Source organism: Sebastes umbrosus, chromosome 4 (genome assembly GCF_015220745.1).
Source record: "Sebastes umbrosus isolate fSebUmb1 chromosome 4, fSebUmb1.pri, whole genome shotgun sequence".
Lineage (NCBI taxonomy): Eukaryota > Metazoa > Chordata > Actinopteri > Perciformes > Sebastidae > Sebastes > Sebastes umbrosus.
Genome location: NC_051272.1, coordinates 13,703,347 through 13,727,553, shown reverse-complemented (window position 1 = coordinate 13,727,553; position 24,207 = coordinate 13,703,347). Strand labels below are relative to the sequence as shown.

The 24,207-nt window shown below is 42.2% G+C and overlaps 1 protein-coding gene across 1 annotated transcript; it reads left to right on the top strand.

Moving 5' to 3' along the window:
• The first annotated feature begins 293 nt into the window (after window positions 1–293).
• LOC119487517 (hepatocyte growth factor) lies at window positions 294–23,030 on the top strand. The gene is made up of 18 exons (XM_037768462.1): window positions 294–449; window positions 2,040–2,199; window positions 2,452–2,564; window positions 3,177–3,291; window positions 5,333–5,481; window positions 6,874–6,994; window positions 8,578–8,696; window positions 12,182–12,347; window positions 12,438–12,571; window positions 13,405–13,498; window positions 14,689–14,819; window positions 16,155–16,184; window positions 16,738–16,843; window positions 18,504–18,578; window positions 19,121–19,270; window positions 19,375–19,481; window positions 19,942–20,084; window positions 21,032–23,030. The coding sequence occupies exons 1-18, from the start codon at window positions 401–403 to the stop codon at window positions 21,209–21,211; spliced, it is 2,142 nt and encodes a 713-aa protein (XP_037624390.1). The 5' UTR covers window positions 294–400; the 3' UTR covers window positions 21,212–23,030.
• The last annotated feature ends 1,177 nt before the right edge of the window (window positions 23,031–24,207 follow it).

Sequence of the window (24,207 nt, the reverse complement as noted above, 5' to 3'; positions counted from 1 at the left end):
AGCAGGGACATAATGGTAACATATAATAGCCTAACACTCACAAACACAGTGACTTAAAGATCATTCACTGATAAGGATATGAAAACTGACATATCCAACTCTCTGTCACTGAAACTTTGGCCACATTGTGTAACACTCAGGCCAATAAGGAACACTTAATTGAAAAGAGAAAGAAGAGAGAAAGAAGAGGCGAGAGAGGGAGAGAGAGATAAAGTCCTACACACGCACAGAGAGGAAGGGAGGGAGGGAGGGAGGGAGGAGAGGAAGTACTTTAGAGAGGAGACGCATCATCTGTGCAGTGGTGGAAGCAACATCTCCTGGTCGCAGTCCGACAGCGCAGCAAGCAGCAGTTTTTTTCCTCTCATTTGTCTCTGAAAAACTGTTGTTCCGTGACGCGGCGATGTGGATTTACAAGCTCATTTTCGGACTCTTCGTCATTTCTTGTTCTGGTAAGTTGAGTTTGGATAAAACCATTAAGGTCTGCCACGCTGGGCTGTCTGTGCAAACACGAGTTAACAGAGGCTTTATTCATATAACTTTATGTTCTGTTGCATGCAGCCTAATATTCCTACATTCCCTATCTAGTCTGTAGCTCTATAATATATAGGGTTTTGTTCATTATGATTTATTTATCGGATCTAATTCTAACAAGACAGTGTGGTTAAAGTGATTCATAGTCTTGAGAACATGTTTTAAGTTGGACATTCCTGGACGATATATAAAAACGATTCTTGTGTTATTACTAACATCTAGTAGATTGTTTTTTTTGTTGTATCTCAACTCTTGCTGTAGTGCGCTATCGCTCCGTGCCAGAGCGCGTCACGCCGCATAGGGACGCATTAAGACGCACTGAATGGATCACACGATAAATAACTTCTATGATAAAGGTGAATACATACAACCCACAAAATGACCCATATTCAAATCAAATTAAGTGCTTCAGGCATCCTGTACGACTCAAGTTGAGGATCGGACCAACATGATGTGATCCTCAGGTTGCTCACAGCATCCCCAAATAGTCCCACTGAATCTGAAACACCACCTCTTGATTGTTTATGTTGTTTACACCATAGGCCTGACGAGTTGACAGCTTTTCAGGCACAGAAACTCTGCATGATTAAGTTTTTTCTCTGTTTTGATAAGAGCCCTTGAATCAGCTGAAGTGCATATAGGCAGCAGAGAGGGTTGAGATGCGGAGGAGGAGGAAGAGGAGGAGGAGGAAGGAGCTCTTTGGTCTAGATGTAAATGTCTAACTGGCTCTCTGATTTTTGCAGAGAACCAGCCAACAACTGAGGCAACACACATTACTGAGTCCACTCACTGTGTGTGTGTCAGCCTTGGTTTCATTCAGTGATAAATGACTGCGCATCCTATTAGGTCCTGTAGATTAATAACAGTTAATGCAGACTAATTCACACATTGTATGCTGTTGCACAGCTAGTGTTCTCAGACTAGTTGGGCTCATTAGCAGATTTCCCATCAGACCACAGAGAAGAGGGGTTTGCAACACTGTTTGTGTGCATGTTAGTTAATAATCATAATAATAATGAATCTTGTTTACCTTAAAAGTAAAGTTCAGTGTTTCCTTATATGCCTTATAGCAGTGGTTCTCAACCTTTTTCATGTCAGTGAGCCCTAAATTGATGCACATTAGGTCACGAACCCCCATTTGATAAGATTTTGCTTCTCCATCTGAGAATATTTTGGTTGTTAGATATGATTAAGACCAGAAATCTATAGTTGTCAACTACAGTTGAGGAGATAACCATGGAGGAAGTGAAACCTATAATCAGAATAGTCACTCTTATGACTCTTACTCACATTGAGCTCACTTCTATAGTGAAAATAAACTATTCCCCATTTTTCTTGGGACCCTTCCCTGGACCTCTCAAGGACCCCTGGTTGAGAATCACCGCCTGATAGTACAAATAAAAGTTAAAATAAAACAAACCATAATTATTGTAATCAGAGCCATAGGCCTTGTGGTGGCAGACTTATCTGCTGAATGGTCATTGACATGTTATGTAATTGTGTATCAGAGGGCAAAAGAAATGCGCTCCAGGACTACCAGAAGACTGATGGTGTACTGCTGGTCGTCGTGTCTCCCGATTCCTCGCACCTGACCAAAAGCAAGAAGCTGAGCTTGGCCAAGTGTGCCAAAGCCTGCAGCCGCAACAGGAGACTCCCATTCAGCTGCAGGTATGTCTGCTTCTACTATAGCTTCACCCTTTCAGCTGCAGGCTGGTTTTGACTGGTAAAAGTGACTCCCCCACACTGTGAATGAATGGCTGTCAATAGAAGTGAAGTGGTGGTTCCCGTTTGAAAGTTGTCCGGCTTGTTTAGCAGGCCTGCTCTAGCTGATTTGCACACTCATGTAACAGTTGTGCCTCGTCATTATGTACTTCACTCTTCCCATGATCTCTCCTTCTCACTTTCCTCCTTATTCTCCAGAGCGTTCCTCTATGATCATAAAAACAGGAAATGCCAGTGGCTGTCGTTCGACAGGAACTCGCCAGGAGCTCAAAGCCAACAGGACTTCAACTACCAACTGTATCAAAAGAAAGGTGCCCTCTACTGTTCCACCTTTTCTCTCTTTACCAGCTGATACTAAAGTGGTGTCACCATATGTCGCTATATAGTCTCACAGCCAATCAGCAGCATTGCTTCAGAGTACTCCTTGTTGTTTTCATATATGCAGGAGAATTTTATAACTCTATAAATACATATTTTCAGAGTAATTGCAGCTTCATTATGATCTCTCAAGAGTAAGTGAAGTAAGGGCTAGGACCATTGTCGTGTTTATTGTGTCGCAGCACATTATGGTTCATTTTCTGTCATTAAGTTTGTGTAAACGACGGAAACCCCCGTCCCACTTGACTCAGACTGACCACAACAGTGAACACATGCAAGCTGTGCAGCCCGTTTTTACTGGATCCAAATGTTTTGCAGAAGATTAGGAAAACAGATTCGGCTTTTGGCTTTGTCCCGTCCTCGTTAAGCTCGGCATTATAGCCGAACATCTCCTTCTGTCTGTTTTCTTCATCATCCATACTGGCTCTGTGTACACAGCACTCGCGATGAGATTGTTGGCGCATCCCACTTACTCACTCTCTTTTTGCTGTCATCATGTCTCTCCTCATCTTCTCTCTCTCTTTCTCTCTCTGTCTCTCTTTCAGACTATGTGAGGGAGTGCATTGTGGGTACAGGTGAGGGCTACAGGGGGCGGAGGTCGGTGACGGTGGGCGGGATCCTGTGCCAGGCTTGGGCCTCTTCAATTCCTCATGAACACAAGTAAGAATCTTTTCACCACAATGTCAAACAAAGTGGTGTCAAAGCTGCTTCTTACTGTTAGTGTTGGTCTGTTAGTGATGCAATTAGCTAGTAGCTAGAGGCTAGTCTGTGTCTGTGTCTATATGAGTGTGATATATTAGAGGTTGATTAGGCTCCTGGGAGCAGTCATTCATCAGAACTGACCTCATCGTAACGCTTTACAGAGTCACAGATCATTTCCTGCTGTGGCCCTACTGTTTATCTAGGTGTGTGTGCAACCTGTGTGTGTGTGTGTGTGTGTATTTTACTGGGATTAGGATCATATCTAATATGCAGCCTTTGGTTAAACTTTAGGTTCATCCCCCAGATAAAGCTCATTGTTCAATAACGCAGGCATACTTTGTGATTCAGTAAATCTCCCAGTAGGAAAAAAAGAGCCAATTAAGTGGAGTTTAAAGACAAGAGATGTAAGTGAACCAATGTCTTCTAAAGGATTATGAAAGTTAGATTTGCACTGATCTTTAGTAATTGCCTGGTAAGCATCAAGATAACTGCATTTATCCTTTACAAAATGTCTAACACTGTATTTAGTCTCATATTCAGTCTACTGTGGATGTAGTTTATCCTAAAAGGTTCCCTATACGATACTCAAGAGTATTAATATAGCAGCAAACAACTATTTGCTATGTAAAGATATGGAGGATTAATGTCTACCTGAGCAGAGAATGAAGTCACTCTCACTCTGCATGTGTTGTAATCTGGGTTTCTCCGTGCTTTACTGACATCGCCGGGCCGGCCACGCATGCTTTTAGTACCCCACTGTTTAGCTCACGGCCGCCCCTCTACACTGCTCTAATACAGTGATTACAGCTAATAACTCCGCCCGGACCAATGCCGCCAAAGTGTAGCCCCCACCCTTTCCGTGTTTTCATTGTTAGCTGTTCGGAGTCAACATAAATGCTCCCAATCTCGCATATAGCACCTTTAAGTGGATAAAAACTGCTATTATGGTTTCTGAAACATGACACAAATGACACGCAGTGTTATCTTTTCCCATCATCTTTGTTAGAATAAAGACTACATTATTGTGCATCAAGGGAAGACAATGAAAACACCAGTACAATAAGGACAAAGTGTATCACTTTCCAGATATTAATAACCATCAGAGAACCACAGAAATGACACATACGTCTTAGACCTTTATTATCTTTGAACCTCATGCTACCTCCTTCCTCCTCCACTCCCCTCTACTCAGAGGTATTAAATGACTTTGAAAGGCTTTGTAGTGAGATGTCGCCGCAGCAGACGAATCAAAGAGGGCAGCGTACGTTTGTACCTCCAGTGAACCCAAAGCTTTATCAGACTGCTATTAACGTCTCTGTAGATCAGGTAATTAAACCCAGGCGCTTTGTATGTTTTATCAGTTGGCTTACAGGCATGGGAAACTCTGCCTGACACACACACACAAGAACAAATTGCATTTTTATCCGTCTCCTCTTTTTTGATTGCCCAGCGAAGGCCTTCTCGTTTCTGTCATTATCCACTCCACTGAGAGACTACTTCAGAACTTTATCTTTTCATCATCATGTGGAAAAACACAGCTTGCCTCAAAGACTACACTACGTCCATCATCGCAGCTGGTGACCACAGCCGTGTGCTCGCCTGATGCAGAAGATATGAGTCATTTGTCAGAGTGTTTACACTTCATTCAGAACCAGCTTCATGGAAAACTAACATTTCTTCTACATATCAATGTGTTTTCTCTCATTAGTAACATCATGTCATCGGAGGGTCGACCCTTCGGCGTCGCCATCAATTACTTTTACACTTGTTAATTTCCACTGGTCATGTTTACAGGCAGGTTTTAACCATCAGCAGCAGCTTTATCACAAATGAGTAGAGGATTCGTCATTCTGTCAGAGATGTATAAAAAAAGACAACAGACACTGCGACCTTGGGTGCTTTTCAAAAAGAAGTTGCTTTGCATGCCAGCTGAAATATTTGGCGTGCGGTCTCTTGATACATGCGCCTGTTTGTGTAACTGCGGCTCTGCTCTCTACAGATTCATGTCGAAGAGATTCAGGAAGAAGGACCTCAGAGAGAACTTCTGTCGCAACCCAGACAACTCCACTGTTGGCCCCTGGTGCTTCACCACTGACCCCCGGCCACACCTCAGACACCAGGAGTGTGGGATACCGCAGTGTTCACAGGGTAGGCCACACACACACACACACACACACACACACACACACAAAATATGTCTGAATGTATCCAAGCGGACATTTATCTTAAAATAATGTCCATTCCAAGTTGCAAATTGCCTCACCAATTGAGGCTTGATGGTCTAAAATGAGCTGCAGCAAATTAGGCAATCACAAACTAGTGCCTTGGACTGAGCAAAGCTGGCTCTAAATGTGCTCTGCTATGTGTGTGTGTGTGTATGTATATGTGTGTGTGTGTGTGGGGCACCGATTTTCTTTATTTTCGGGGGCCAGCTGCAGCAGTTTCCAGGTGTGTGGTTCAGTTTATGCTGTCCTCTCTCATTCCATCAGGTTCAGGTTTTGTAAATGGTTTGAACCTAAAGAGGAATGTTAGAGGATATTAATCCCCTGTCGTCTCCTATAGATGCATTGTTAGCTATTTTATCCATCCCTGTGGCACACGGAGAAGGTAATGAGTTCGAGTTATGGGTCTGGATAAGTAAAACTTGAAAAGAAAAACACTTTCTCACTGGTGTTTCAGACACAATATTACTGTCAGGCACTGATGTCTGTCTGAAGAAAGGGATGATAATGACCTCTGTTATCTAATCCCTGCGGATTCATGCTGTCAGAGGGGTTGTTTCCTCCACACATATGACACTGAATCACCTTAATGAGGATGTGGCTCGATAAGACAGGACGGGAATCCTTCTTGCTCTCCTACTCACATATGGTGTCCCTACTGGGTTATCACAAGCTGTACAACATAGATAATGACTTTTTATTTTGATAGAGAGCCCTGCGTTTAACCAGAAGAGAAAACGACTGGAAGGGTTTCTCCAGAAATTAGCTGGTCCTAATAGGAAACATACACACATACACGCAAGCATGGCGTGCGCAAACACACACGTACACATGCAGCCAGTGGTATTAAATGCGCTCTGTCATGACAGCGGTGGACTCATAAACATCTGTTTCTAATCTGCATGCTCTCTGTTGTTTACACTAGACAGTGTGTACTAGTCGCCACGCAAAACACGGTGCCTTCTCTACATCAAAGATTAGTGATCATTAGTGTGACACGTAGTAAGTGCGTTTACATTAAGTGTATGTGTATAATGGCTGAACTTAAGGCAGATTTATCAACTGTTTATGATGGTTTTATTGCAGAAATGTTGCATGACCATTTTGGGGCAGAAAATCATGACCTAGAATGTATTAAATTCCAAGTTTATTGCTTTGTCAACCCATAGCAATACCATTAAAAGTACCGTGATTTATTTTCATTCTGTGCTCTCAATTTTTTTTGTTCGAGGTTCATTTTTTTTAAGTGTATTTTTGATAGTTTGATTCCTCTAAGCTGTTGCTATATGTGTGTTTGTGTGTCTGCATGTGTGTGTAGTTGAGTGTGTGAACTGTAATGGGGAAGATTACAGAGGACCCATGGACCACACAGAGAGTGGAAAGGAATGCCAGCGCTGGGACCTGGAAGATCCACACAAACACCTGTACCACCCCAAGAGGTAACCCACGTCATACACTCACATGCATCTGCATCACTCAGCATCACGTTACGCTGTGCATGCTCAATCACACTTAAGCCCACACACATGGATACATATAATTTAGCAAAAAAAGCATGAGAATACTTTATGTAATAATAAGTTCACACGATAATTCCCAGAGGTTGTGGTGCACCGACGCTGGAGTGATTAGGAGTCAGCCAGTGTTTCTTTCCCTGAAGGAATGCCACCAGAATCCAGTGTGTAATTGTATGTTTGTAGCAGCACTACGCTGGGAACACTCTTCATTTTTACTTAATTGGCCCAAATTCCTTTAAGCTCTCGATAGATTATAAGGCACACTCATGTCAAGCCGTGAGATAAGCTTATACCTATTTTAGGGAGGCCATATATTTAAGTCTGTATAAGTATTCCTTACATGATCCTGATGGTTTGTGTATGTGCACGTCCGCTGTGTGCGCGTGACTCTGTGTCAAGAAAAGAGTGTTCCAGCTAGTCGGATGGCAGGTGGTCCGGATTAGCGTGGACTTGTTAACACATCCTTAATCATCCCTGTGTTTGTGTAAATGAGGTCCCAGACTGCTCATAGCACTAACGCAATGAGAGGGGTCCCACAGCCTGATACAGTACTGCACGCCTGGAGGCTGCAGGCCTGGAGGGATGTGGGACTTTGGGATGACTTACTGTAAGAACACCTGTGGTAGTGCAGCCTATTATCTTCCTCACTCCCCCGAGCTCTGAGCAGATTCACAGATGGAGTCCTTGCACCATTCCTGTTATTAATGCTTCAGTTGCGTGCAAGAGTGAATTGTCTCTCCACTTCTACTCTGTTCTCCAAAGTATTCAGAAGCAAAATAGATATATGATTCTCTTTCCAGGCACGTCTGGGCTTTGAGAAACGTGACTATTAGTGTATCGTGCTACTATATAACTTAAAGAGGACCTATTAATGCTTATTTTCGGGTGCATACTTGTATTTTGGGTTTCTACTAGAACATGTTTACATGCTTTAATGTTCAACAAACACTTTATTTTTTTCACACCGGCTGTGCTGCTGTGCCTTTTTTCACCATCTGTCTAAAACGCTCTATTTGAGCTCCTGCACCGCCCCCCCGAAAAGCCCAGTCTGTTGTCTATTGTGATCGGTAAACCAAACCTCACTCTTCGGACTCCACTCCAGCTCCGCTCTAAATAACTTTGTTTGAGGGCGTGCCAAACTAGCCGTTATGCAAATGTGTTATTTGGTGACATCACTACGTTACGGAAGGAAAGGCGGGACTTCAATCAAGACGTTTCAGACAGTTCAGGAGCAGTGTTTCTGTTGGGAAGAATAACTCCCTTCGGCGTGGACTTTGGGCTTTGTAACTTTGCAGATCCTTTACATGCACAAAAAACTATATAACACACTAAAGGAAAGAGAAACAGCACAAAGCCATAATAGGTCCTCTTTAACTTTCAGTCAGAGAGTTGGGGTATGCTATGGGTTGTGCAACAGTGTGATAGTTGATTTGTGCAATGCTTTTTCACTCTTACATCACTTTTGTCTATACATTAAAGTTGTTTTACTGCATGTTTTGCATTAGGTACCCTGACAAGGGCCTGGATGATAACTACTGCAGGAATCCAGACGGACGCCACAGACCCTGGTGCTTTACCACGGACCCAAACACGCTGTGGGAGTACTGCAACATCAAAGTTTGTGGTAAGCATGCATGCATGTTTGTTTGCATGTGGTTGAATGTCATGCATGTTAAGTGGAAGTCTATGCAGTTCTTTGCGTGGGTGTGTTTGTGTTCTGTACAGGCTCACGAAGTGTGACTGGCGGCACCAGAATTTACAACTTCCTGCACCTTTAATTTTACCACTCCTCTCCCTCTCATTGGCTTATACTATAGAGTGCACACACACACACACACAGAGTTCCCCTCTTTAGCTTGGCTCTGTTATGTCTTCTCTAATAGCCAGAATGTTTATTTTTCCCCCTACGCCACTGGACTGCTGTTTATTGTTCTATGCCAGCTCTCATGCGTGGTGGTCAAACTGCACTGGGCTCAGTTACTGCTCCACATTAACCTCCTGTTACACATACAGACACAACACCAGTGTCACACACACATACTACAAGCAGATTGCTTTCATTACACCTCATACGCTTACCGCAAGCGGTGTGAGTGATGCGTAGGTGTATGTGTCACGTCTGGCTCTGTGTTTTGGGTGTCTATACTTAGTAGTACATCAGCAGATACTGCATGCTCTTAGCTGACCTGTAATCAGTGACGAGTCACTGAGACAGCCACTGTGGTCCTCGAGAACATAAAACAGAGAGCGAGCTGGTGTTATTGTTGGGCTCAGCCTCTCTCTCGCGGGTCTGTGACTGGCCTGTTTGCCTGCTAGAATCATCAGCAGTCCTGGCACCATGTTTACTAGATGGCACCCCTCCATGTGGACCCGGTGATTCACTGTTCCCCCTTTTTTTGTTCCCCTCTAAAAAATTGTCTCCCCCTCCTGCCCTCTCTCTCTGATATGGAGTTTGTTGGGAACAGACCAAGTTTACGACCCAGTTAGTCTTAATCAAAACAAGGCAGGGAGGAGAGAGACAGAGTGTTCTTTTGTCAAGGCCTGCTCTTTTGTTTACTGTCACAACTGGTGCAAATCTATTTTTAGACGCATTGTATGGACAGAAAATGTCTGTTTTAGAGTTTTGAAGATCTGCAGCTTTGCACATTGTTTGATACAACCATGCACAATGTTCAGGCTAATGAACTTGTGTACGTCGCTTGAGCGTAATGAGCAGCCCTTCTATGAAGAAAAGTGGAGCAGATAACATTTCCTGCCTTGTTTTTTCCAATTTTGGCCACATCAGCCTCATTACACTGCGGCTCTTCTAAACCCGCAGAGTGAGCTGTTCTGTGGAAAGCAGGTGGCCGAAACATTGAGGCTGTTTAGCCATTCATCATGTCAAAAGCACAAACCACACTGACTATTTCCTCTGTGCTAAATCATTCACTGTTCATGTACTACAACAATCTGATTATAAACAGATAAAGGGAAGTATTTGCACCTCTCATGTAAACACTTTAAGACCCGAGGGTGCAGACACACTGGAATTTTTCGGCCAATTGATTTGGGCATCACTCCCGATCGGAGCAAATTGTCTGTTACAGTCTGGATCATTTGATGTTGACAGTTGGGAGATAAATTCCTGCATTGTGTGATAGTTACGACCGGAGTCGGGACGTGTGTGAGTGGAAGAAATAATAATAGGATGGCAAGCAAATAGAAAAAGTGTAGTGTAGAATATTATTCCATAATCTATAGTCCGGTTCATCATCAAGGTTTCAGTGCAACGCCACAGCTCATCTTAAATTCGCCTCAATCTGACAAAGCTCACCTCCAACTCTCTGCAGGTCACACATCTCTCCATCAACCATTTCAAACAAATGTGGCTTTTATCCATGTCTTTGCCTTTTATGCAAATCACAGCATGAACTAGCAGGTCAAATTCTTATTATTTTTTTGTCACTTAAGTCTTTATTGCCTTTATACATACACAAATAAAACACAAATATAACAATGAAACTTAGAACCGAAAAGCTGATGCCGTATACAGAACATTTTTCTTATTTAAACATTTTCCAATAACTAACTTTATTGTCGATAAAATTATACAGTACTTATGTCTTTAATTATATACCCAATCCATTTTTACCCCCCATTTTCTGTTAAACTCGTCTTCTTTCGCTCTGCTGCTGCAAGACAGTTTCTTGTAATGGCCTTTCTGCCAGCTGTGAGTAGGATTTTAACCAAATATGTATCTTCCTTCAGCACCACTGTAGTTATATTGCCCTGGTATAAAATGTAACACTTATATATCCTAATACCTCATTCAATACTGAATTCACCCTATCCCAAAATGGCTCTATTTTTGGGCGACTCCAGAAGATATGTGCATGATTTGCATCTATATGACCACATTGCCTCCAGCATCCTTGCTGCCTTAGACTGTTAGTGTTACATAATGCCATTCTTCTTCTGAAATCGTGACGTTCAGTTTCCTTTTCCCACTTAAGTTGTACATAAAATGTAGTTTTAATCTGACAATCCATTAAACAGCCAAATTATATACTTTTTCTGTTTTGGTACAATCCCACGTGAAAATTTGGTGGAACAACACAAATGTAATTATCAGCTATCTGTTGTTTAGTGTTGTTGTCTGCATTTACCAGTGTTTTAAATCTGTGCTTCAAAGGCCGTTGAGTGAAGGTGTTTGAGAGAAGAGCAGCATGGCAAGACAATGTGGAAATATAAAGTTTGTTTTTTTAGGGGTTATGTTGTTGTTCATGTAACAACTATAAAACCACAAGAGACATAAATACTATACTTGTTTTTTTATTACCTTGTAAAACTTGAATAAGCTTGGGTTGTTAGAAAAAGCTGAAGGGCGATTTTGCAATCTTCATCAGACTTTTTCCTTCAGCTGGTTATTGACGTTCGTTCAAGTTATTTGAGTACACATAGAGCCGTATGTTACCTTGACCAAGGTCACTCATCCCTTTATATATATCTTTGCTATTTCACAGAAACCTCTCTTAAAAGTTATAATAAATGAAGGGCAGGCAAATAGAAAAAGTATAGTGTGCTATGCATGTTTTATTCTATAATCTATAGTCCAGTCATCAAGGAATCAATGCAACGCCACAGTTAATCTGAAGTTCGTTCACCTCCATCTCTCTCTGCAGTTCACAGTCTCTCTCATCTCTCCATCCACCATTTCCGACAAATGTGGCGTTGGATTACACACATTTCATTATCAGCTGCCTTTTGTTTAGTGTTGTTCTCTGCATTTATCAGTGTTTTAAATCTGTGCTTCAAAGGCCGTTGAGTGAAGGTGTGAGAAAAGAGTGGCATGGCAGGCAAATGTGGAAATATAAAGTGTGTTTTTTGTTGGTTGATGTTCAAACACCTTTTGTGTTGCAACTATAAAACCAGAAGACCAAGACTCTTAACTACTAGACCTGTTTTTTTTTTTATTACCCTGTAAAACTTGTCTAAGCTTGTGTCGTTAGAAAAGGCTGAAGGACGATGTTGATCATTCATCTGGTTATTCACGTTCATTAAAGTTATTTGAGTAAATATAAACATGCTGTTTGTTATCTTGACAATCAATATATTTCTGCTATTTCACAGAAACACCTCCTAAAAGTAATGTGGTGGAAACAACCGAGTGTTACCAGGGCAGAGGAGAGGGTTATCGGGGGACAGTGGACGTGATATCCACCGGGCTCATCTGCCAACGCTGGGACTCTCAGTATCCCCATAACCACACATTCATACCTCAAGCCTACCCCTGCAAGTGAGTCAGACTCTCACATCCACTCACTCACCCACCTGCATGCACTTATATCCGAGCAGATTACAGGACGACTTTCTCCGTGTTTTCCAGGGACCTGAGAGAAAACTACTGTCGGAATCCAGATGGCCAACAACTCCCATGGTGCTTCACAACGGACCCAAGAGTCCGCACCATGTCCTGCAACAACATCCCTCAGTGCGGCACCCAAAACAGGCCTGTCAGCGGTGAGAGACTCAACAGCTTTATTTGACGCTCAAAACAGCGAGGAGAAAGCTGATTTCCACTACATCCCAAGCAGAGAAATAGTCTATATTTTCATATTTTGTGGGCGAGTTCACATGAGACCTTGTAACCGCACATTTTGGCTTGTAACCACGTATTCTCCGTCCCTGCGGAGTGCTGTAGCCCTACAGGACTGTGGGAAGGACTGACCACCTCGCCTCACATAAACGAGCTCTGACAGCAGCTCAGCATCGTCAGGTCTCACTGGACAGTGAAAGATGGAGTGGACGGATTAGTGCTGGATGGGAGTCTTTTTGGGGTAGCGAGAGATTTGGAAGTAAAAGATGTAGATCTATGGCTGAGTACACAAATGTAAATTTCCCAGGGGATCTTAGGGACCTTTTTGAGAGTATGTAGCCTCGCATTGGGATTTCAAACCCTCTTTGAGGTTGTGTTGTGGTCTACTCTGGAGGGTTGAATATGTTCCCATATAGAAATGAGATGCAGGGTGACAGACAGCTTCAAAACCTTATTTACGACCCACGAGGCATCATTGTGGACGACTTCTTTGTGTTCCCAGCGCTGTATACTCTAGATCCAATGACAACCACGATAGCTCCGAAACTAAGGGTTGTTTCTTCTGCCTAAAGTTGACTAGGTTAAATAGATTGTAGTACTGTACAACAATACTGTATGGTAAAGAAAACTATTGTTGTGGCGATGAAGGTTTATAGAAGCTTTGTAATGTCGAGTATTGCCTGTTTTGTTTTTTTTTGTTCATATAGACATGAAGTATGCCTGTCTCATTTGATTTCCTCTTTTTGTCCAAATCCAGATTGCTATGAAGAGTTTGGGGAGAATTACCAAGGAGAGCAGTCAAGGACTAGATCAAACCTGCCCTGTGCTCCCTGGAGAGACCACAGCAACAGGTCAGCCCAGCGGATCCCTGCTTCTTTCTAACCTAATAACTTTTCCAAACTCTCTCCTATGATGTACAAAACAGACCCGCACCATCAATAAACTGCAGACAAGCGCCTCTGCCTAAAATAGAGATCAAGATGTCACACAGCTCTAGTGCATGTAACCCATCAGAGAGAGTCTAACAGAGTGCAGAGGGTTTTTTCTTTTTTTAAAAGCTCAACGGGATCAAAGGAAATCACTGATAATGAGCAGAAAATTCATGTTTCATGGGTTTCAACAGGAGAAATTAGCTCTTTGTGATATTTGTGCATGACAGCCTCAGTGTGCAGGGGAATGTGTTTTTTTCTAGAACCATGTGTGCGAACCTGAGAACGGCGATGGTTAGTGCGGGGAGGCGACCCGTTATTGACCTCTACTTACGTCTTATTGTTGTTAGCGGATCAAGTCAGGCCTCTTGTTCCTCAGAGGAGAAAACGGCTCCTGCGGGTGCCGTGACTAGCCGCTCCAGCTTCTCCTAATGGTTAGAGAAGTGTTTCCCTGAAGATGACCTAACTCAGCAGGAATGACTCCGAGTGATAACTTGGCTGGGGGATATACACTTCACTCCTCGCCTCTGACCCCAAACCCCTCCTTTGTAGGAACACTTCAAAGCCAATCATCTCCACCGCCTGGCTCCTGCCCAGGGGTCAAAAGTCAGGGTTAGGGAGTCACAGGGAGAGCTGGCTGTTATGCTAGCTGCTAAACACAATAACACACTCTGGATCGCTGTGATTTGGTACCCAGCATCCCTCTTCCATGTCTCCCTTTTCCCTTATAGTTCCCCTCCCTCCGCATGAGAAAGAGCTCTGTTTGTAGTTTTAAAAACTCGTGCATGTGTGGGATATGTCTGCATGTATTAGATATGTGAGTGTAGGTGGATGCATGCTGTCTCAGTGAGTAATTCCTTTGCAAATCACCTCCTTATCTTGTCCGGAGGGACAGAGCCTACACAGCTGTGCAGTTTGACTGTCCAGATCCTATCTGGCAAAATTTGTTCAGCTTTTACTAACGGTTATAAATCGCCAGCAAATCCCTTTTACTTTCATCAACAGCTGAATTATCTGCTTAAAGGGGGGGAAAAAAACGTCCTTTTGTTTTGTCTTTTGGGCTTACTGAATGTTGATGAAAGATAAGTTATTGTGTTTGTGTGTTTGTCCAGTGGCGAGAGAGGCATGCTGATGGCCGGCCTGGAGGGAAACTACTGCAGAAACCCTGATAAAGACAAACATGGTCCCTGGTGTTACACCAACAACTCCGCCATTCCCTGGGACTACTGCACTGTAAAACCATGTGAGTCCATGGCAGCGTGTACATACAAGCTGCACACAATCACACATAGAGACACACAGTTGGGGAAAACAATGTGAGGCTGTGTGAAATTGAAAGTTTTTAAATTTTCATGGTCTAAGAAAGAGTTAGTGTAGATTTGTTGCACTCTGTCTGGTTGTTGGACACACACACACACACACACACACACACACACACACACACACACTTTATTTGCAGTGTGTAGATCTGTCCACACTCGCAGGTTAGTGTGTGTCAGAGGAGATTCACAACTCATCAGACAGACAGGGGAGGGCTCCTTCTAACTATTCCCACATGGACCAAGAGCCAGAGGCATCATGACTGTGGGTGTGTCTGTATCTGTGTCTGTATTAGAGCTGCAGTGATTAATCGATGAATCGATTAGTTTCAAACTATTCAACTAATCGGCAACTATTTTGATAATCGATTAATCGGTTTGAATAATTTTTTAAGAAAGAAAAGTCTAAATTCTCTCACTCTGGCTTCTTAAAAGTGAATATTTTCTGGTTTCTATGACAGTAAACTGAATATCTTTGAGTTTGGACAAAACAAGACTTCAGGACGTCATCTTGGGCTTTGGGAAACACTGATCAACATTTTACACCATTTTTTGACTTTTTATAGACAAAACAACTAATCGATTAATGGAGAAAATAATCAACAGATTAATCGACAATTAAAATAAAGTCTGTATTTCGTTGGCATAGTGTTTATATCAAAACTACACAGGTATCAATGGATCATCTGGTTGTATTTTTTATATAAACCTTTTATCAGCTTTTAAAGGAGATCATTTTGCATGTTGCAGCTTATTTACTACACACTTCTTATACTCTACATCACAGCGAGTCATTGTGTAAATAAGGCTGCTGTGTTTAAGATTTTTTTTTTTTTGTCGAAAGTTCCACTAACGTTGTGAGGCAATGCAGTGCAGTCGTGTAAACTGCATGAACATGCAAGAATAATGTCATGTTGACAACATGTTGATGGATTACACAACATAAGCAGGTGTTGACAGTGTGCTAATTGATTGATGGACACCGATTGCTTGCCTGGAACTAAAGGAAAAAGTTTATCTTGCTTTAGAAAATGGTCAGCATGGTAAATGCTAAATAGCTACAACTTGGCTTACGTCTTTTAAGGCTTGTTACATTCAATTAAAGCCTTCCAGATTTGAAAAAAATTATCATGACATGGCAGACAAACACGAGGGCCCTGGTGGCCTCCGTGAAATTTGCACCCCTGAGTGAGGTCGCCTCTTATCTTGTATCGGTTAATACTCCCTGATCCCTTGTTTGTCTCCTCTACTTTCTGCAGGTGATGCTTCGCAGAACATCATTCCTCTCGGTGAGTGTCTCCGTCTGCTCGTCTGTCCGTCTGTCCATCTGTCTGCCTCTCTGTCTGTCTGTCTGTCTGTCTGTCTTTGTTTGTGAGTGGCTCAGCTGCTGATCTGTATTTGATAGCCTCCAAGGCATGTTTTGTTGTTTTCAGAACCTCATGGAGTCATTTTTATGTCCAGCTATTATAGCACATAATTCAGGACATTACGTTGTCATGGTGGCATCTGTTTCTGTGTGCGTATAGATAGATAGGAGTGTTTGTGCGTTGGACTCGTACAGATAATAACTCAAGAACAGAGGATAAACCCCTCAATCTCTTGATATACATAATTCACGCCCATGTGTGATATGAACATATTCAATAATTACTTTAATTAATGGCCTCATGAGACTGACTGGTTATGTTTTATATATAATGATGATCGTGGTGGATCATTAGGCAGCTCAAGTGCCTCGTGTATCGCGACCGTGTAAACAATATGTCACAGTTAACTACAGTATGTCTGTGCCTGTGAATGAGTTTTATTCGTATCTGTGTGTGTGTGTTTGTGCTTTTCCAGGTGAGCTGTCCTCTGTGAGGTGTTTTGTCCATAAAAGAATCAGGATTGTGGGAGGATTTCCGGTGGGCATATCAGACGGCAGCTGGATGGTCAGCATACAGAAAGGGTACGGCGGTGCATTTGACATTCTACACATTTCCCTCCGCCACTGAAGAAGAACAGTAGGCCATCCTGCCCAGACCACCTTTTGAATTCATAACAATATTTAGTTTTCTTGTCATGTTTGTTTTCACTGGAGGGTTCAAATGCTGTTTCAGAGGCCTTTCTACTATGCTTAGAAACACCTGCATGCAGATATTTGAACAAATGTGGTTTGTTTTTTCTATTTTTTTGTTGTGTATAGTTTTAAATACAGAAACAGCCTCGATGTCAAACATTTCTAATCCATCAGTAGCTTCATAGAGAGGTAGAACTCCCCTAATTAGAAGAAGCTTTGATAATTTGTGTCTGGTTTATAACATTTATAATGGTTTGGCCCTTCCTCAGGAGTATCTGCTACACAAGTTTGTAAAATAGCATTTCGCCACACTGCATTTGGGCAATCAGCTCTTTCTTTGAAAGCCACAAATCAGTCAAACAAACCTGTCTGACTATGTGAGGAGCTGCAGCTCTATCAGCACTTTCAAAACCAACTTAAAAACTGCTCAGCTATGTACTCACTAACCTCGAGTACTGACTTGCTTTTAATCAGACAAGCATACAAATTTCATGTGCTATTGTGTATAGCTTTGTATTGCGTGTTGTGTGTTCTTTCTTGTATAACTTTTAGGGCTGTCAATCGATTCAAATATTTAATCGCGATTAATCGCATGATTGTCCGTGATTGATCACAAATGAATCGTACATTTTTTATCTATCTAAATGTACCTTAAAGGGAGATTTGTCAAGTATTTAACACTCTTATCAACATCAGAGTGGGCAAATATGCTGCTTTAGGCAAATGTATGTATATATTTATTATTGGAAATCAATTAACAACACAAAACAATGACAGATGTTGTCCAGAAACCCTCACAGGTACTGCATTTAGCATAAAAAAATGGCAAACTCAAGACCAACAGGCAACAACAGCTGTCAGTGTGCTGAAAAAAATGACCATGCCAGTTTTTCCTCGCCAAAATTTAGCGCAAGTTCGGAGCGTTCTTTAACCTCATTCGCGACAAGCTAGTATGACATGTTGGTATCAGTGGATTTCTTAGTATTTTATAGTTTCATATGATACCAGTCATCTTCACTCTAGCTTTAAAACTGAGCCCGCTGCAACCTCCGAAAGATCAATTGCGTTAATGCGTTGAAGAAATTAGTGGCGCCACACGATTTTGCATTTGACAGCCTTAATAACTTTATGTTTTTACTCTGTACTGTTTTGTTGTCATGCTTTCTTTGTTTTGACCTGCCAAGGGACTACAGATGCGAATTATCTTAAAGCTGTAATCTGGTACAAAACAGCCCTTCAAGTCAGACTTCTAAAACACACCGTCTATGCTCTAAATTACTATATGCAGTCAGTTCTGCACTACTACATCTGTAAAGTTTAAGATGTGATCAAGGCCATTTAGTCATGTGGTTCTATAGACTAACATTGTATTGTTAGGGTTTCATAGTACTACTCTATGTCCCTCTCCTCAAATTGTTGATATTTGGGGAACAACTGGATTTCTGTGACTTCCCAACATACAGTTTTTAACAGCATCAGTAGCAGTTTGTGTACGGTGTTTCACAGCTTTCCTTGATTTGTTGTTTGTGTTTTGTTATCTTCTTTTCAGGTCGCAGCACTGGTGTGGAGGTTCACTAATACGAGAGGAATGGGTACTCACTGACAGACAGTGCTTCTCCTCATGGTAACTTCAACGCTCGCTGTCTGTTAATGTCATTTCCTTTTCTTTTTGCTTGAAACTTGAACTGTCAGTGCATTTTGCTTTTATACCCTTAGTGTATTAACTATAAGATATATTTGTTCAGTTCATATGTATTTCTCTTATTCAAGCATAACCGACTCTCTTCAGCTGCTACTGTCTGTCCTGGTTAGTCTGAGTTTATAGAGAATAATATTAGTTTAGTTTAGTTTATTTGAGAAGGGACAGTGCAAATTATTAAATACACATGGTATAAAAACATCAGAATTAGCCAGAAGGCTATGTGTTGCCATGGTGTTACAAAAGGCTTCCTAAAATACATCAAAACAAAAACATAAAACAGGACATGCAGTTTAAATGTTGGAAAAGAACACACAGTTGTTAATACAGTAGAAACAGTAGTGACATTTATACATAAAAAAAACAACATTGACAAACAGGAAATATAGATAGAAGCAGCAAAAAGACAGAGAGAGATATATATGTTATATGTGGAATATTTTATTAAGCATTAACTCTGTGTTCAGTGTTCCAGACCTCAGTGAGTATCGGGTGTGGCTGGGAGTCTCAGATATTCGAGAGGGCGCTACTGACTGGTCCAAGAGACAGGAAGTGAGCATAGCTCATGTGATATGTGGCCCCGAGGGCTCCAGTTTAGCCCTCATAAGGCTGTCTAAGTGAGTACCTGGAAAAATCATCTCAAAGATATATTGATGTACTGTATGTTTGTGTGTGATGTTGACCATGCTTTGTACTTTCTACGTGCAATAAATACGTCCAGGCCTGCCCTCCCTGCAGACAATGTTCACACACTTCAGCTCCCCGTGGATGGGTGCTCCATCCCAGAAGGAACGATATGTAAAATGTATGGATGGGGGGAGACCAAAGGTAATGATATACTATATTCTGCTTCCACTACGGCTGTTGTATCCTCTCTCCAGGTGTGCCATATATTGCATTTATATTGCATTTCTCCTGCAGCAGTCCTGGATTATTCTGTAGGCACAAAAGTATATTGTAACACAGTCCTCTCTCAAATAATTGGTTACTGTATCGCCACGCTTCTCAACTCTGACTCAGGGCTGCTTGTTGGGTGGCTTGATATACAGACGGTATCACAGAAGATTGATATTTTTAATAAAAGTAAAAATGCGCTATGGCTTTTGTATAAACCATTCAGACTTCCCTCCGTGCTCTTTAAATATGCTAAATATGATACAGCACTATATTATATTTATGTTCTATTACAATATGGTGCCAGAAACGTAGGAGTTCTACAATACAATGGTGGCATTTGTGTTGCATATGCTACAACAGAACAGAGGCAATAAACCTTTAACTCTTTCAGGCACTGGTCATGATGACGTGCTGAAGGCGGTCGACATGCCCATTGTCAGTAATGCGAGGTGTAGAGAGATGCACAGAGGGAACCTCCACATCACCAACACCAAGATCTGTGCAGGAGGCAAGAGGAACGAGGGAGTGTGTGAGGTAAGCTGTTACTTATCATATTCTTTTCCCAGTGAGGTGTTTTACCGTTTAATCATGAGGCCAAATATCCGTTTCAGTGATGAGAACTAGAATTCATATGGTACCTTTCAACCATCTGAACAGGCCTTTGGATACAGTAATTGTACCCAGTGTGAATTTATGAGTATATTAGCGCCTTGGTTCAATACAGACCTTTCAAAGCTCAGTTTGATCCACATCTCAAACAAATGTTCTTTGAATCCGTAGGCTTAGTATTCAGTCCGTTGTAAATAGAGCAGCTGGGGACTGTTTCACTAAATTTCATCAGCGATCAAAGCCTCGGCTTTGTGGTTTCTAGCTTTGGAGAAGAACTGTCCGTGTTCACAAATACTGGTGGTGCTGTCTGCCACTGAGAGCTTAAAAATGCATTTTGCTTCCATTTAACCCTGTCATACAGGGACGGGCTGGGACTGAAATTCAGCCTGGGACTTTGAGGCCTTTTATGCGGAAGCCTTGAAAAAAATGTGTCAGTAATTTTAACACTAATGCAGTGTCTGTGGTATAAAGGGCTGAAGACCTTCAAGACACTTTAGGATGTCTTGCTGACACCTGCCTCCTCAGTTTGTATCAGCATGTCACCGCTGATGACGCTGAAAATGATCAGAGGATCAGTCCAAATTTGGAGGGGCCGCTCATGTTCCCCCTTAATATTGAAAGAATCAGAGTGGCTGGCAGGCAGCGTTCTGCTCTGTGCTGTGTGCGAGGGCCAGGCTGGCCCATGCCACGTCCAAGGGCCATACAGTATATCAATATGACCACCGGCTGGTTGGGCCTGGAATGGATCCGCCATCCTGGATTCTTCCCGAACTTCCCGATGGCCAGTCCAACCCTGCTGTCATAAATGTAAACGATGACGATTTCTCAACCAGCGACGTAGAAAAACGTGCCATCTATTTCTTGTTTTGCAGAGGGATTACGGCGGCCCTCTTGTGTGTCAGGACGGCGACATCAGGGTTATTATGGGAGTGAGCGTCCACGGCAGAGGCTGCGCTCGGGCCAACCAGCCTGGCATCTTCATCAATGTGCCCTTCTACGCACAGTGGATCTACAAGGTCTTCAGATATTACCCAAACCCTGAGCCTCAATAGAGAATGAAGCAGAACCAGGGGGACTAAATCAAACCTTTACTTCTGTAAATCCAGCTGTGCACTCAGGACACCTGGTTTTTATGTCGGTCATACCTGCATAGCCCACAGATCAATAAGAACCTGATCTGAGCACTCTTAATAGATGAATGCATGGAGAAACACTGTGATTTAAACACATCGTAAACAGATACCATACTGATTCTTTGAGTTGGGAGCAGACCAGGCAAACATTTGGTTTCATCCATTTTTTCTTTTGGTAGCAAATCCACCAGAGTGGTATGTGTGTATGTGAATACTCTTGATTCCTGGCATTACTTGAATGTTTTAACACCAAAATGCAGTGGTTCAGCAGCTCCTTTTGTAGAGTACATCAATGGGCCACTTGTAGAGAACTATCCAGTGATAGGGCAATGTTAAGGGCACTCTTGTCGAGCTTCACACGTCTCCAGGGGGTTTAGATAAAGTGGTCCTTACTGTACATAGTATTTTAATGAGTGTGTTTGTGACACTCTAACAGTGATTTGGGTCTTATAGATCTGTGACAAGAGAAATGAATGTCGTGGTGGGCAGATAAATGATATTCTGTACGGAAACACCAAAATGAACTCCATTTTCAGTATTTTAATGATATCACAAAGCCACTGACTGTATATATATGTATGTATACATATATATATACATATATATATATGAACGTGCTCTATGCATTCTGTGTAGATGAAAGGAATGTATGGCTGGTCAGCTTTATAGACGGGTTTCTGTGCGACGTCATCACAGAGATGCGCGCGCAGCTAAGGGGCAGAAAACACGGCATATCTAGTGGAGCCAAGCTGCAAAGCTTGAACAAAGAGATGAAAAGGAGTTGTTACAGCACCAACTGCAGAAAAGATGGCTTGAAAATGTTTAATATTCTGAGGGGATCACATGCCTTTGCAAAAAAACAGGAGGAGATTATAGGTCCAGCTTGATGGGCAAAAGCATTCTCGTCACACAGCGCTAGCAAAGCAGCGGGTGGTTATGGCGAGCGGTCATGCTCCACAGATCGATCAAAATGAACTGATCAACAACAGGGTGATTGGCCCATACTATAAGGAAATATTTATATATGACTATGCCTTAAAACATAAAAGTGATGCAAGACTTCATTACGGCTCTAAATTGCTGTAACGTTACGCGACTACGGCGGGGGGAAAACTCACTGCGGTATGCCATAACATTACGTTTTGAAGGGAAGACGTCTGATAGTCTACCGGGGCAGCCAATCCAAGTCTCCAGTTTTATATTAACATTATGCCTGTTGAGGAATCGCTAAGGAAAAAGTGTCTGGCGGCGGCCATCACGAGGGGCTCACGTAACTTGAACTCCGACCGGAGTGTCAATCCAGTTCCCTCCAAGTCAAATCACACTTATGTCTGATAAACAAATCTCATACTAACATGCATATGATTTGGTATCTGGTGGTCGGACTCTGCAGGGGTCTAGTCTAGTCAACAAGAATGTACAAACAATGCAAAATCTACGTTGATTACAATCGGATGCCAAAGTGTTTTTGCCCCCTGAATGCACACGCACCCAGTAACGTTTGTATACACGAAACCCGTCTATAGGATCTGAAAAAAAGCAGAAAATGTAACATTCATGTGTACACACAAGCTCTTTCTATACAAAACTGAACAGTGTTAATTCATCGCGTGTGTGCATCTGTTTTTGAAAGTTTTTCTGCAGTATGCAAAAAGAAAACTGCAGAAGGAGTGTTCGTGTGTGTGTGTGTGTGTGTGTGTGTGTGTGTTGTGTGTGTGTGAGAGAGCCTGAGCTGAATGAATTATCATCTCCCCACACTCAGACCTTGGCAGACCGCCAATTTCAATCCACTCTGGATATTAGCGTCACAAAAGTCTGTCACTTCAAACTTCGTCGTGGAAAAGAAGGGACGGTCTTTGTAACCGCATCGTCTGTAACGGATGCTTCACTGAGATGACTGACTGAAACAAATTAACGCATCTCATTTTAGCATTATAAATGATCGAAGTGGCTTTATATATTACGACTGCATTAACGTATGTATAAGAGAAAATGTTCCCGTGTGTATGTGTGTGCACTGAAAGATGCTGCAAGCTGCTATATTCTACAGGTTGTACAGTACTGTCTCATGTTCTCTGTATAATGTACATTCACTATACATTTCATGTCATCTTATCCAATATGCTAAATGTTAAACCCAATTTCAGCAATTATTTGAAATGTTTTAATGATGTTTGTCACTATATTAAATGTTTTTTTTTTAAATCTAAGAGTTTTGTTTTTCGTTTTAAATGTCGCATCCCTTGAATGCCCTATTTTACGGGTGCTCTGAATGCAAATGTGTCTCGTCTCAGCCCGTCCTCCTGCTCGCTGTATAATTAAGTCAAAGCTGTTGTGCTTCCCCACCAGAAGATGGCACCACAGTAGCACAGAGACTATAAAGATGTCTTGGTAATCTTACTAATCTTTCTCTCTCTCTCTCTCTCTCTCTCTCACACACACACACATATTCCCGCATCTTTAGTCACACTCTCATCCACTTACATGCACACATGCGCACAAACACACACCACCTATTTCAGCCTTGTAGCTGTCCTTGATCAAGTACTACAACAGAATGGCGGTATTCTGCTGTCACCCTATTCACAGTTTAATAGACAGGGAGTGAAAGATAGATATGAAGGGGATAAAAGTGTGTGTGTGTGAGTGTGTGAGTGTGTGTGAGTGAAGGTGAAAGAGCGCAGCAAAGCGGGGACTGAGAGCTGGAGATTAATTGTGAATCCATTGATGCTGTATTAAGGAACTTCTGGAGCAAGCAGAAAATACACGAGGATCGACATTTTTCTGTTGCTATGCACACTGTGTGCGCTGATGCTGACACAACACACACACACACACATGCATGCAGTACACACACACACACACAAACACACACAAACAGAGCACACCCTGTGATAACAGATACTGTAGAAGCA